General features: G+C 53.3%; 1 protein-coding gene across 1 annotated transcript in view; it reads left to right on the forward strand.

The window, feature by feature from the left end:
* The first annotated feature begins 6,961 nt into the window (after nucleotides 1-6,961).
* Nucleotides 6,962-15,502, forward strand: part of SYT13 (synaptotagmin 13) — a 43,038-nt gene continuing 34,497 nt past the window's right edge. Inside the window, exon 1 of the mRNA XM_075547684.1 lies at nucleotides 6,962-7,144. Coding sequence (XP_075403799.1) covers nucleotides 6,962-7,144 — 183 coding nt within the window. The remainder of the gene's footprint in view (nucleotides 7,145-15,502) is intronic.

Genomic DNA, 15,502 nt, shown 5'->3' on the forward strand with positions numbered 1-15,502 from the left:
GGCGCCACACCTCCTTGCAGCTGTGGCCAGGCGAGGTACTGTTGCATGTACCCCGCACGGCATCCTGGAGCTCTTTGCTTGTCCAGTGAATCCCACGTCCCTAGCGGTGGCTAGTGCTTAGGGACATCTTGGCCATGGTGTAGAGCAGTGGTTCTCAACCTGTGGGTCGCGACCCCTTTGGGGGTCCAATGACTCTTTCACAGGGGTCACCTGACTCATCACAGTAGCAAAATGCCAGTGATGAAGTAACAACGAAAATCATGTGATGGTTGGGGGTCACCACAACATGAGGAGCTGTGTGAAAGGGCCGTGGCAGGAGGAAAGTTGAGAATCACTGGTGTAGACTCTGAAGGAGTTGGCAGCAGCCACCCCACAAAGGGCTTGCATCTAAGAAGCAGAGGATCGGGATGTGAGTTCCCTGGAGAGCTTTGGGAGCCATCCTGTCTGTGAGTGGCACACTCAGCATTGCCTGCCAGAAACACGCACTGGGGTGCCTCCACCGGGATTGGACAAGACAGATGTTGGGGGACTCTTGGGCACATGGAAGAAAACCAAAGATAACTCAGTTGTGTTCCCAAGGGAGCCAACAGCAGCCCCTCCTCACAAGAGGGAGCGGCCTAGCATGTGCCTTCCAGCCCCGCGGAGCCTCCGGAGAACCGCAGTCCCAGAAGACATCACACCGAACAAGAAGACCTCCCAGCTGAGCCCAATCGGCCGTCAGGCACGTGTGTAGCCAACAAATGATGGTCTACAGCCTCTGAGCCACGGCTGGTTTGTGGCTCAGGTGTAGACACTGGAGGCAGGGTGCCTGGCAGGGGAACCTCGGACCTGGTGCTCACTGGGAAGGCCAAGCTGGAGACGCAACGGATGTGGGTGGTAGTCACGAGCTCCATGGGCATGTGCAAACCCTGGGTGGAGCATGTGTAGGATGCACAGCCAGCCTTTCCTGAGGGGAGCAGGGCATGAAGGGCAAAGGATCCTCCAGGAAACGCAGAATGACTAGAGAAAAACCAAAGGGCGCATTGCACTGGGCCAAAAGGCTGCCAGTGGCCCCTGTAAAGCATTGACAGGCAAAGACATCACTCTGAGAATTGAGGTGCATGGGACCCACACCTCCCCAGCTGAACGGGGAGCGAAGAAGGCTGAGGGATGACTGATGCCTTCGACTGATGGTGTTGGTGAGATTGTGGGCAGCCAGAAAAAGAACGAATGGAACTTGGAAGAAGTCCCCCTGGGATGGTCATGAGAACCGAGCACAGCCGGACTCTGCCTGGCATCCTTTGGACCTGGCATCAGGAGAGACCCATCCCTAGAGAAGCCTGCCATGTTTGGTAAAGCGGAGGGGCAGGGAGAACAGGAAGACCACCCAGAAGAATGGACGCAGTGACTACAGCAATGGTCTCAAACATGGCAACACTTGTGGGGATGGTGCCAGGCGGGGCGGTGTTCCCTGCTCTTGCTCACTGGATCGCTGTGAGCTGGAGCAGGTTCAGCAATGTCTACCAGCCACAGCAGGAAAGGGCTGGGCCAGAGAGGCCAACCGAGAAGCCCAGCGTGCCAAAGCATAAATGGAAACGAGCCCTTGGGAACTTTCAGCTGGAACATCACAGGTGGCCTTGCCAAGGGTGGTGGTGGTGAAAGAGGAAGGCAGAAGCCAGCCTGCTGTGACTGGAGGCCTGTAGTCTGCTCCCATGTCACTTCCCAATGGGCAATGCATTTAGCTCCTCCTCTGTGGGTCCTGGGAAAAGCCCCTCTCAGCATTTGTACAGATAGATGGCCTAGCAATTATCTGCGGAACCGAGTGTCTGTGTATCAGTCAGTTTTCACGAAGCGATGCTGCATAACGAACAATCCCACCCACAGGGCACAGCTCACAACAGCAAAGGCTTATTTATTTTGCTGTTCCTCTTCCAAGCTTTGGACCAGCTGCAGCTTGGCGGCTCTGCTCAGGCTGCTGGTGTGCTTTCCTGGATAAAGGTGCAGCCCCTATCAGTTAGATGCAGTTCTCGTGGTGCCAGGCCAAACAGAAAACAAAAACATGTTACCCCAAAACGTCTCTCCTGGGAATGGGCACATCATCCTTTCTGCCCTCATTCCACGGGCCACAGCAAGTCACGGGCTCACACGCCACTGCGGTGGGCAGCAGAAATATCCTCTCCTCCCGAGGATCATGAAGCAGCCTTCCTCAAGGAAGAGTGTAAAGCTCACCAACCCTTCAGAGGGAAGCCAGGCCGGCCTGGGTTCGAATGTCAGCTGGGGTCACCAACCCAAACCCAATTCGCTGCCATCGAGTCAATGCTGACTCATAGCGACTCTGTAGGGAAGAGCAGCATGGCCCCTTTGGGTTTCTGATGCTGTCTTTCCAGGAGCAGAAAGCTTCATCTTAGGTGAGTTTGAACCCCCAACCTTATAGATAGCAGTCCTGTGCTTATCCCATGGTGCGGCCAGCAAGCTCCTTAGATGAGGTATGACTGTGAATTCCTGCACAAAGCACTTAGCGCCTCTCCTGGAGCATAGCCAGGCCTTGTTAGCTCTCCACTTACAATGGAATCTGTAGCACGAGCCTGCTGGGCCTTTAAGGACGTCTGGCAATAATCACAGGCCCTTGCCCCTCATCAGACCGCAGCCTCTCCAACAGACCGAGCTGCGTCATGCCACAGGGACGACCCCCTGGCTTTACACGTGGCCAAAGGAGGCTGGTAAAGCGGAAGGTGTATGAGGACCTGGACTAGACACGCTTCATCCGAAGGCCTGTGTGAGAAAGGCCCAGGGTGACAGCCTTTAGCCCGATACGGAGGGAATCACCGAGCAGATCCCAGGGGGATCGAATTTGCCCTCTCGGGGACACACTCGCCGACATTAGTGTTGATGGAAACACACCACGCCTAGCTCCAGGTGGGCTCCTTGTCATGAGAGAGGTTGAGGCAGAGCCACTTCGGAAGGGAAGGGAGTGGTCCAGGTTTAGCCCCTTCCCCCATGAGCCTAGCCCTCAGAGCACAACCTCTCACAGCTCCCCAAACTAGACTCACTGCCACCAAGTGGATTCCGACTCATAGTGACCCTAGAGGACAGGGTAGAACTGTCCCTGGGGATTTCTGAAACTGTCAATCATGAAAGGCGTAGAAAGCCCGTCTTCCTCCAGATGAGCGGGTGGTAGTTTTGAACTGCTGGCCTTGCACCTGACTCGGTAGCTCAACACCTAACCACCCCGCACCAGGGCTCTGTAACTCACACCAAATGCTTGCGTGGTTGAACTGAACAGTTCATGCAGGAAAACCCACTGAAGCCCCTGCTCCCTTCGTCTGAGACCTGCTGCCTGATCGGCTAGTGTCCCCTCACCACATATGTTCTGCCTCTATTGTCCCCTCCTTCCAATCAAGGCTGTGCTCCCAGCATTTGATACACGCCTTCTCTCAAGAGCCCTTTGTAGCAATGTGATATGTGGCCCTTGGATTCCTGCTCACCCCCCAGCCCCCACCAACGGAGTTTGGGTTCTGGATGGCTGGGTGTGTCCAGCTGTCTCACAAACCCTTTCCGCTTCTGTTTTCTCATTTGTGCACAAAGATCCGACTGCAGCCAGGACACGGTGACGATTCAGTGAGGTAATAAGGGCCCGCAGAGTCCCTGGGAGGTGCCAACAGTTAATGTCCATGGGTGCTGACCAGTTGATCGCATGTCCAAGTCCACCTAGAGGTGCCTCTCAGGAAAGGCCTGGTGACATAGTTCTGAAGGGTCACTTTGTGGAGTCCCTGGAGCATAGTTCCCCTGGGGCCCACGTGGGTCACTGCTGAGTGGGGAGGGGTTATCAAACAGTTGGCTTAGCTTGGTTTTTGTTTTCCTTTGCTCTCCCCATCTTTGAGGGTCTGCTGCAGATGGGTGTTTGGGGACCAGATGGCTGGGTTTGTCTTGCTCTCTCACATCCCCTTTGCTCACCTGTGAATGGATGAAGACCAGGAGCCCTGCCTGTGGCTTAGCGGGAGGCACCGATAGGCTGCTAACCACAAGGTCAGCGGTTCAAACTTGCGGCTCCAAACCCACAGGAGCAGCCTATCCTGCCTGATAAGGAGGCCAGAGAGGGAATGACAGGATGGCAGCGAGTGGGTGGCAGTCTTTCCTGGGACATGGGCACAGTCTCGAGCTCAGGCACATCCCCAGTGCCCCCTGCTCCTTGGGCAGACCCCTGAACAGTGGAGATGGCAGGGGGCAGCTCTGTGTGGTTGTAGGTTCCACAGAAGACCCCGGTTTGTTTGTTTGTTTTCATAGCGGGATAAATTTTATTAGGAGAAAAAACAATGGTGATATGCTCTTCTCAATTTGGGAGATTTTTAAAATAATATGTACTTGTCTAGTTCGGTATGCCTAATTATTTTTAATCATTTTATTGGGGGCTCATACAACTCATCACAATCCATACATCAATTGTATAAAGCACATTTGTACATTCTTTACCCTCATCATTCTCAAAACATTGGCTCTCCATGTAAGCCCCTGGAATCAGCTCCTTATTTTCCCCCATCCCTCCCCCTTCTCCCCTCCCTCATGAACCCTTGATAATTTATAAAGTATTATTTTGTCATATCTTACACTCTCCAATGTCTCCCTTCACTCAAATTTTTGTTGTCTGTCCTCCAGGGAGGAAGTTATATGTAGATCCCTGTAATCAGTTCCCTCTCTCTACCACACCCTCCCTTCACCCTCCTGGTATCGCCACTCTCACCACTGGTCTTGAAGGGATCATCTCTCCTGGATTCCCTGTGTTTCCAGTTCCTATCTGTACCAGAGTACATCCTCTGGTCTAGCCAGATTTGTAAGGTAGAATTGGGATCATGATAGTGGGTGGGGAGGAAGCAATTAGGAACTAGAGGAAAGTTCGTTGCTACACTGTACCTTGGCTGACTAGTCTCCCCCAGGTGACCCTTCCATAAGGGGATGTCCAGTTGCCTACAGATGGGCTTTGGGTCCCCACTCCACACTCCCCCTCATTTACAATGATATGATTTTTTGTTCTTGGATGCCTGGTACCTCATCCGTTCGACACCCCGTGATCACACAGACTGGTGTGCTTCTTCTATGTGGGCTTTGTTGCTTCTGAGTTAGATGGCCACTTGTTTACCTTCAAGTCTTTAAGATCCCAGACGTTGTATCTTCTGATAGCCAGGCACCATCAACTTTCTTCACCACATTTGCTTATGCACCCATTTGTCTTCAGAGATCATATCTGGAAGGTGAGCACACAATTATATGATTTTTTTGTTCTTTGATGCCTGTTAATTGATCCCTTCGAGACACCTCATGATCACACAGGCTGGTGTGCTTCTTCCATGTGGACTTTGTTGATTCTGAGCTAGATGGCCACTTGTTTACCCTCAGGTCTTTAAGACCCTAGATACCATATCTTTTGATAGCCAGGCTCCATCAGCTTTCCTCACCACATTTGCTTATGCACCCGCTTTGTCTTCAGTGATTGTGTCAGGAAAGTGAGCATCCTGGAATGCCAGTTTAGTAGAACAAAGTGTTCTTGCATTGAGGTAGTACTTCAGTGGAGGTCCAATGTCCATCTGCTATCTTAATACTAAACCTATAAATATATGCACATAGATCTATTTCCCCATCCTCATATATAAATATATTTGCATATGTACATACCTTTATTTAGACCTCTACAAATGCGCTTTGCCTCCTAGCTCTTTCCTCTATTTCCTTGTACTTTCCTCTTGTCCCATTATCATGCTCAGCCTTCATTTGGGTCTCAGTAATTCCTCTCCATTACATTACCCTTGATGATGCTCTACCAGGCCTCCCACACCCTCCTCACCACCGAGTTGGATCGCTTGTTGTTCCCTTGTCCCTGGGTTTGTTAACACCACTTCCTTTCCCCCCACCTCCCCGTCACCCATGTCCCTCCAGAACTGTCAGTCCCATTGTTTTCTCCAGATTGTTCATTCAGCCAATCCTATTTAGACAGACCTGGAGGGGGGGGCGGGGGACATAATAACATGCATAAAAACAAGACGGAGCAAACCCTAGCAACAAAAGAAAACAAAACAACATCCACAACAACAAAAAGCCAATGACAAACAAAATACAATACAACAACAAAAATAAGCTTGCAGTTAATTCAAGGACTATTTGTTGGCCTTTAGGCGTGTTTTCCCATCGAGTCTGATGGGGTGCCAAGCCCTGGCCCCAAAGTCTATTTTAGGTATTCCCTGGGGACTCTCTTGCTCTGCTCCCCTTGCTGTTCTGTTGCACACCTTTAGTGTTTGGGGGTGGGATCAGATCAGGCACAATTCCTGCCATGTGTCCCCAGTGTTGGCCCCATGGGGCTATGGGTCAGTGGGGGAAACGTTGGTCTCATGGTGGGGCCGGCCTATGGTCCTCTCTATGTGTTGGCTGCTCTGAGCAGAAATATCTTCTTCCTTGGCTGCTCTGAACAGAAATATCTTCTTCGGGGCTTGGTGGGCCAGGATGTGCTCCACACTCTCTTCCCCCTCCCCCTTCTTTTGCTCCTGTGTGCTCTAATCAGACATGTCCCCCTCCCTGAGCTGCAGTCAGTGCTGTCCTCTGAAATAAATTCTTCTGGGGGAGGGGCAGCTGAGACCCCATTTTTTACAACCTCCTTGCCAGCACTGAGGAGAGAGCTTAGCGCCCGGCCCAGTGGGAGCCCTTTTTGTGCCCAAGTGTTCTGGGTGCACAGGTTGAAGAAGGCCCGAGGCCACGCCAAAGATGCTCCCAGCTGCTCTGGGTGGGGGTCTGGTCACATGTTGGCGGGCGGGCGGGAGGCGGTGGCTGCTTGACGTGGTGTCTGTGCGGGCGCAGCGCCCGCGGGGCCAGCCTCCTCCTCGCTGACGTCCTCTTCGCCGCGCGCCCTGCCCACCCTGCCGCGGCGGAGCGCTGTGCTCCGGGATCCGGGCGCTGCTGGGGACCAGCGGCGGCGGTGAGAGCCCGGCCCAGCGGCACCATGGTGCTCTCCGTGCCCGTGATCGCGCTGGGCGCCACGCTGGGCACGGCCACCAGCATCCTCGCGCTCTGCGGGGTCACCTGCCTGTGCCGGCACATGCACCCCAAGAAGGGGCTGCTGCCGCGCGACCGGGACCCCGACCCCGAGAAGGCGAAGCCTGGCGTGCTCCGACCTGCCCAACAGGTGAGCTGAACGGGGCGGCGCCGGTTCTGATTGAGGCGGGAGGGAGGGAGCGGCGGACGTGCCTGAAGGAGACAGGGAAGCCTGGGGGAGGGGTGGTCCTGGGACACGATGCGGGTCAAGGAGTGGGGGGCAGAGAGGGCAAAAGACAAGGGAGCTTGGGCGATGAGTGGGAGCAGGGAGGGGGCTGCGGGTGGTGAGGGGCGGAGGAAAGTATGAGAAGGTGGCTGGGAGGAAGGAGGTCTCTAGACTGGCGGTGTGGTGCGGTGGGGGGGGGGCCGGGAGGGGGGCGGGGGCGGGGGCGGAGCAGGGGGAGGGAGCAGCGAGGAGATGGGGCAGGGAAGGGATTGGAAAGACTGGCTGTTGGGGGCACCCGGAATAGGGGCTAGGAGAAGATGACAGGGGTGGACCTGAGGGGCTACTGCCAGGAAAACCCTCTGGAAGCCCTGGTAGGGGCACTGCTGTTCATGGGAGGAAGGGACCCAGGAGGAAAGGGACCAAGGGGCAACTGGGTGCTGAGAATCTGGAGGAGTGGAAGGATCCTACTGGCTGGCTGCCAGCAGCCCCAAGCTACAGCCAGCCAGAAGGGTCACTGAGCACCCCATGGAGACCTCCTGGACACCCGAGGCTTTTTTGCCTGCATCTGCTGATCCTAGAGCCCCACTCGGGCAGGGAGGAGCGTGTCCCCCATTGTATGGTGCAACAGAAGGGATCTGAGTAAGATATGTGGGGAGGCTTGGGCGCAGAAGCTCTGACCTTCAAGATGCCTGCTTGGATTGGGGTGTGCTTGACTTCCTGGGGGGAACCTTTTAGAATGATTTGAAGAAGGTTGGCCCTGGGTCAGGGGAATGACTGAAATGGCCCCTGCCTGCCCAGCTTCCTCTCACAGCTTCAGAGTGTCACTACAATGCCTGGACTCCACCTCCCTGCATCAATTATTCAGCAACCCTGAGGGGGCCCAGCTGTGGGGCGGTGAGCTTAGGGTGAGTGGAAAGCAAGAGCAAATGGCTTTTGTCCTTGAGGCTCTCCCAAGCCTGGAAACATGACATTGACACGCCCAGGCAGAAAGAGAAACCCACTGGGCAGCAGGCTGGGAGTGAAGGGGACACCTCACTGGCCGGGGCCGGGTAAGAGGCTAGGTGAGCCTTCTTTCTATAGGACTCCTTCCAGGGTGGACTTCCGGCCTCATGGCCTTCTCTCCCACCTCTTTGCACCTGACTGACGGTGACTGTCTGCCCACGTGGTTCCCTCTCCTTCCCAGAGAGAGCCCTGGGTGGGAATAGGTGTCCAGAACCTCTATGAATTCTTCCAGACAGATCACGGACTGATGGACTACGGATTGCTCGTCCAATGACCTATGAAAAAGCAGGCCAGCCTCTCCCAGGCTCAGGATCTTTTTCTGGCTTCTCTCTGAGGTTGGAATGACCTTTCACAAAGCATCACGTCCTGTGAACTCACCCATGACACCAAGCCCTCCTAATAGCCCCACGAGGAAGATCTACTCTTTTCCCACTTTAAAGAGGAGGAGACTGAGGCTCAGAGAGGGTGATTGGCTTGCCCGTGCTCACACAGCTAGAGAAACCCTAGAGCCAGAATCTAACTGGGCTGGGCTGATGGTGTCAGAGTGGGTGCTATGAGCTGCTCTACCATACTCCTTGCCAGCTTGGTCTGGCAGGAACCAAGCACAAGTTGGTCTCCGCTCCACCAGCAGCCTCAGTGCGCAAATTGACAGCGCTTCTTAGAAGGCGCCAGCCTCTTTCTTGCCTCCCCCACCCCAGCCCTATCTTCCCCTGGCTTTTGAAACAAATGATGAGGCTCCTTCTTTCTGCTTAAACGTCACCTGCTCAGGAAGGGTTTTTGCCTGATGGCATCCTGGACTACTTGCCAGGCTGCTAACTGCAAGGACAGCAGTTCTACCCCTCCAGTCGCCTCTTGGGAGAAAGATGAGGCTTTCTGTCCCTGCCAAGGTTTACAGCTCTGGAATCCCAGCAGGGTGCACATCTGCTCTGTCCTGTAGGGGTCACCAGGAGCCATCACTGACTGGATGGCAGTGAGTTTGGTTTGGGGGAGGGTTTAGTAAGGAGCCCGGCAGAACAGTGGTTAAGCTTGGAACTTGGTTGCTAGACAAAATAGAGGGGATTTGAACCCAGCAATGCACTGCCAAAGAGAAGCCTTGGGCTCTGCCTCTGTGAAGGCTTCAGCCTGGGGACCCCATGGGGCAGTGCCACTCAGTCCTGCGAGATCCTGCAAGTAGGCATTAACTCCGTGGCACACACATCTGATTAGCCTCTCCGTTATCCCTCCATCCAAATGCTTGTATATGCCTGGCCACGGTGGGACACAGTCTTTCTTATTGGGTGGCTTACAAAGGATTTTCCTTGGGTTAAAATGGAAGGCTGATGACAGCAGTCCTGTGCAATGCTTGCTTCCCAGCACCTACTCCCTGCCTGGAACCTAGTAGGGGTCTGATACACTGTAGACAAACAAAGGCATCCTGGAGCCCTGGTGGCACGGTGGTTATACACGGGGCTGCAAACTACAAGGTCAGTGGTTCAAGATCACCAGCTGTATCCCAGGAGAGAGATGAAACTTTCTACTCCCCCAAAACATACCATCTCAGATGTCCACAGGAGCAGCTCTGCCTTGTTCTGCATGGTGGCTGGAACTCTGAATTTCCTTGATGGCAGTGGGTTTAGGATTCTTTTGGATGTTTTATGGGCTTCCACCCGCTGGGATGGTTCTCTGAGCTATTTCTCCACATGTGGTTGGGGCACGGCCTCTCTTGACAACGCAGTGCTAGGGGCGCCATCGGTACGTGCTGAGACACCATATCAAACCCTCACCTGGTTGCTGTGGGGACCAAGGCTCTGTAGGTGGGGGTGGGGGGAACAGAAAGCTCGAGATGCTGCCTGGCTGCCATGATGCGCAGAGAGAGTCAGCTACTGACCCAGTTGAAGTCAGTAGTGACCATACAGCAGAATGGACGTTCCACAAAGAAAGTAGAGCAGACAGTGTCGGGGGTGGCAGGTGACAGCGGGGGATGCTGCTGGGAGCTCGTGCTGACAAAGAGGCAGAAGCCTTAAAGAAGGTCCTCCAGATTCCCTTGACGAGAGGGTGGGGACGGGATTTCTTCAGCCTCCACAGAGATGTCCAGACTTGTGTGGACCCCCTGAGAGCCAGGAGGCTGTGGGATCACAGACCCACTGCCCGTGTCTCCATCACTTATTGGCTGGGCGGCAGAAAGTGTCCCATGTGTAGCTACGCCTGTCTGGGAGTCAGATGGCTGGAACGGAACAGCCGGCTGGGTGAGGTTGAGGTTCATGGTAATTTTGAGAAAAGACCTTCTTCCCAGGGACTCTGCAGCTGGGACCCACAGACCTCCCCCCACTCCCTCCCTCCACCTAGTCTGTAGATAGAATTTAAAAGGGGTTCCTGGGGCACAAAAAAACAATGTGTGTCTTTATTATTCTCACGAATCCCTAACTGAAACCAACGATTCCTACTCACGGGGATCTAAGCAACAAACTCCAGTGGTCCTGACAATACCTGGGACTCTGAGCCCCCTGCCCCCCAGAGAGAAATGGCAGGTGTTTATTTCCCTCTCCCCTGGCAGCTGCTGAAGACCCCTGTGGGAGATAGCTTGTATTCTTCTTTAAGTTCTAAACCAGTGGTTCTCAACCTTCCTCATGCTGTGACCCTTTAATACAGTTCCTCATGTTGTGGTGACCCCCTATGTGGGCATATCTGCATGGGGGTGAACCCACCTGGTGACAGATGGAGGAGCAGTGTCTTCGTTCCTAAGACCGTCGGAAATATGGTCTTAGGTGACCCCTGTGAAATGGTTATTCAACCCCCAAAGGGGTCACAGCCCACAGGTTGAGAACCACTGTTCTAAATAATGGGACTTGTGAAGTCCCCTGCTAGACCTTGTGAGGGAATGGATTAATTAATTGGGGTTATTAGGCATTCCTTTGTCATTAGGTGTCATTGCTGCTTTTTAAAAATCGTCTGACAAGACATCCAGGGGCTTCCCCAGGCAGCTGAAGGCATCCACAGGACACACACACACACACACACACACACACACAAGGTTGAGACACCAGCCCTGCTGAACGTGAGGTGGAAGCTCGCAGGCATTTATCACTGTCCACGCCGCCTTCCATCCGTACTTCTTTGTCTTGCCTGTATACACATTCCTGGTGCTGTAGCCCGCCTTTGTAGATAATCCCTGGCCCTTTGGAGGCCACCTGCCCCTCATCGGTGAGTTAATTACGGGAAGGGCCCCAGGGCAGATCATGGGTTTTACATTCAACAATCCGTATGCATGTTGTTGCAGGGGAGCCGTTTCAATCCCTCCGGTGACCCACCCCTCGGCCCACTTCCTCCCGGTGTCTCCTGCTCCATGCCTCCCTCTTCCCTAACCGTCTGTCCTTGGGTAAATGCTGCTCTTTGGATCTTCACTGGGTGACGATTCTAACATGGGGTGAGGGCAGTTCCATACTGGAAAGGTGACTAATAGCCATAGTCTTGGGGGGTGGAGACCTGCCGGTCACTAGCCGACAAAATATGCCTGGTCTGTCCCACATTTTCCTCCCACTCATCAGGACGTTCGAACGTGAACGAACAGCTGGCAGTAGGACCCGGGCACCATCTAGTTCCTCTCCTCCGGCACATGCTGCCTGATGCTTGTGTGGTCCTCTCCTTCATTGGACTAATTATTCCCAAATGCCTTCTATGTTCTTCCCTTTCCTCTCCTCTGGATGGAGAGAGATTGTGGCTGTTACACACTTTGCTGTCAACTTGAGGATTAAGAGTGAAGGGGTGGCATCTAGCCTATCAATCAGGTCACAGCCAATGAGGCCTTTGTGTGGGCATGGCCTTCTCCTGAGGATTCTGGGAACTCCTTTATTTTCATCCTTGGAGGCGGGAGACACTCTTTCTCTCCCTCGACTCGATCCCTGGGAGACATTGCAGCTGATGAGACACATCAATCTATGCCAGTGCCCTGAGCTGGAGAAGCCACGTGGAGACCCCTGCCAGTGCTGATATGCTTCCACCACCACTGGATCCACAAGATCTTCCTGTATTCAGCATCATTGCATGTGTTGCATGAGTCTGAAGAGTACTTTATAGATTGGTATTGGACCTATGGACTAATATTGGACTTACAGACTTGATCTGGACTGGGCTGGGATGCTTTCTTAATGTACAATTCCTCTTTCTATCCAGCTCTTTTCTTATACACATGTGAGTGTCTATGGATTTGTTTCTCTATTACCCAGGCTAACACAGAGATCAATAGATGACTGTCCACGGGCTTTGAAGGCGGTAGTTGCTATTTCCCAAAGTAGGATTGACCATGGCATCCCCTGAACACTTGGACATGAGCATTCAGTTTTTCTCCTCACTCGGAGCTCGCCTTTGTGTCCAGAAGTGACTCCTCTCAGGTGCATCTCAAAGGTCTGCAGAGTGGCTGAGGCCCCATCCCCTTGACGCTAGCATTTGGCCAAGTTGCTAGGCCCTTGAGCAGTCAGTGGCCCCACACTTGCATCCGCATCCGAGTCCGCCCACTGCTACCCGCTCACAAAGTCTGAAGCCCTCCTCCAACAAAGAGCCGGGAAGACAAAAATGGCTTTCTTTGGATGAAACCCAGATAGATTCACTCCGGGTCTGAATGAAACTGTCTGAATAAGTAAACGCTGGGTGTGTATTGGATGACGTCTGGCTAGTGGGAGGTCTTTCCTTCCCCAGGGCAGACCACGAGGCTTTGGTTTTCTTTGTCTCCCTAGAAAAACCTAGCATGACGCAGGACATGTGTGTGATAACCCCTCTCTGTATGTCTTCTGAACCAGATACTGTGAGATGTCCCCTTGAACAAAAGAGGGCAGACACAAAGAAGTGTATGATGTCCATGTTTCCTCCGCACCAGGCTTGAAACCAGGCCAGCTTTCCTGATGGTCATAACCATGGGGTGGGGATACTTGAAGGGCAAAGGGGTACCTGGGGCTTTGGTTCATGCTCTGGCTTTTGACAAAGGGGTATCTTACAGGTGTTCTCGGTTTGAGAAAACTGTCCGGCCCACCGTGCGTGATACCTGTACGCAGTTATACTTTGGGACAAAGGAGCCTCGCCTTCCACGTGGGAGAGCCGGGCTGACTCCCAGCCAGGACATCCCATACACAGCCCCTGCCATACTCCCACCCACCCTCACCCCCATCTGTGGAGGCTTGCCGGGAGGGCTTTGACGTAGAACAGGTTCCAGTGGGCCTTCCAGGCTGAGATGAACTTGGGGAAGGGTCTGGCGATCTAGTTCTCAAGGCCAGCCCGTGTGCACCCTGCGGACCACAGGGGCTGGTCTGCAGCCAGTCCTGGGATGGCACAGGACCAGGCAGCGTTGCGTTCCATTGTGCAGGGGTAGGGCCAACTCAGCGGTAATTAACAACAAGTTATGCTTCAATGCAGTTCTTGTTAGTAATTGTCAGATTGTCGACATTCATTAGAATCAGGCCACACTTGTGTTGTTAGCCAAGACCGTTGGGTTCCATTAAGAGAGGCGGCTGTCTTGTGAACCAGCGCTCTGACTCTGCTTTCTGTGGTCACTCCCGAGACCCCTTGCTATGGCGTCCAAACCCCCTCCTTGGGACTGAAGCCGGGACGTCATCCTGGTGGCCCTACTAAACCTTCCATCTGTTCTCATTTTTTTTTGGCCTCTATGGTAACAAGTATCTCAGATCACCTGTCTTCGATTTACACCTGTAAGTGTGAAGATGGACCACGGTGTAGATGCTGTGTTTCCTTCACTAGGGGTGAATGAGCACGTACTAGGCACTGGTTTGTGTTGTTCTTGCTCAGTGCTCCTGAGTCACCACCAATTCTGAACGACCCTGTGTCCACTAGGACAAAACACTGCCTGGCGCTGCCCCATCCTCACAATCCTTGTGATGTTGGGCCCGGTTGGTGCAGCCACTGTGTCATTCCATCTCATTGAGTGTCTTCTTCTTTTTCCTGATCCTCTGCTTTTCCAAGCACGATGCCCTTCTGGTACAACAATGAAAAGACAGGCTTCTCTTCCTGATAACCCGGGAGACAGACCGATAACCAACAAGACTGCCACGCTGGAGGAGGTCTGAAGTGGTCTAGGAGGCCCTCAGCTAGGGCATTATCACCTTCAATGGAAGGTAGCATTTTCTCAAGTTCACGTTGGATGGACTTTTTGACTCTGAAGGGTTTCCCTGTAGCTCCGTGGTCTTAGGAGCCCTTATGAATCACTAACCCCACTCCTGGTACTGATTCTGTCTGGTCTAACCTCTCTGAATTGCCAGCCTTCTAGAACAGTCATGGCTCAGTTTACCATTGGATGACATTATCACTGGATGACATCCTGGCTGGTAAACTCACCTATTCACCAAAGCACACACTTCAATCCACTTCCATAGAACAATAAATACGTGATTGGATAGCTACCATTTCTTGAGCTCTTTCTTGGTGCCAGAAAGCACTGAACTAAGCACTTCAGACATTAATTCATCTGCAATTGTCACAGCAGCCCTGTGAGACATATATCATTATTACCTCCATCTTACAGAAAATGGGGGGAAAATAAAACAGAGAACTTAAGAAATGTATTCTGCAGTAGAGATCAAACCAAGGGGGTCTGCCTCCAAAGAACACACTCTTGGCCACGAAGCTAAGGGAATTTGCATCTTGGCAGAGTGGCCTCCGTGACCCTCCCCAGTGCCTTAGATTGCTTTTCCTCCTCTTGCGTCCATCTTGCTGCAGGCATTGAACACATTCCAGGACCCTCCAGAGAGATTTGATACAGTAAACATGTTTGGGTTGGTTGCTTAGCAACATGGAAGACAGTATGAATGTTTCATGGAGAAATTAGCATAGAATCGCTCAGAGAGATGAGCACACCGGGAAACTGGTGTCACCAGGTCCATCCTTTGCCAAGGACCCCCATTGCAGTCTCCTGTGCCCACGTCCAGTAGCACCTCACAACAGCTGGTCCTGGGGACCTGGGCCATTCTCCACACTCCCCTCCTCATCAGCTCCTCCTCTTGGTATAGCAAGGAGACCATTCAGGGGCCTAGGGGATTGATGGTTCACCAGCATCGTTCATTACCTCTAGTAGAAAGCATCGCTGCCTCCTTGGGCATGTTCAGAGTTTTAGACCCCGGGTCCAGGTGAGGACCCAGGACCTGGGATACAGGAAGAGGAAGGGAGAAGGCAGTGGACGGCAATGTAGGAAACACCTGGGGCAGGAAGCACAGGGGTCTGCAGCAGAGGGAGAGGGCAGGTGGGAGCAGCAGGTGGAGGAAGCGCCAGACCCAGAGGCCCCAAAGAGAAGTGATAAAGAGG

The sequence above is a fragment of the Tenrec ecaudatus genome, chromosome 4 (genome assembly GCF_050624435.1).
Source record: "Tenrec ecaudatus isolate mTenEca1 chromosome 4, mTenEca1.hap1, whole genome shotgun sequence".
Taxonomy (NCBI): Eukaryota; Metazoa; Chordata; class Mammalia; order Afrosoricida; family Tenrecidae; genus Tenrec; species Tenrec ecaudatus.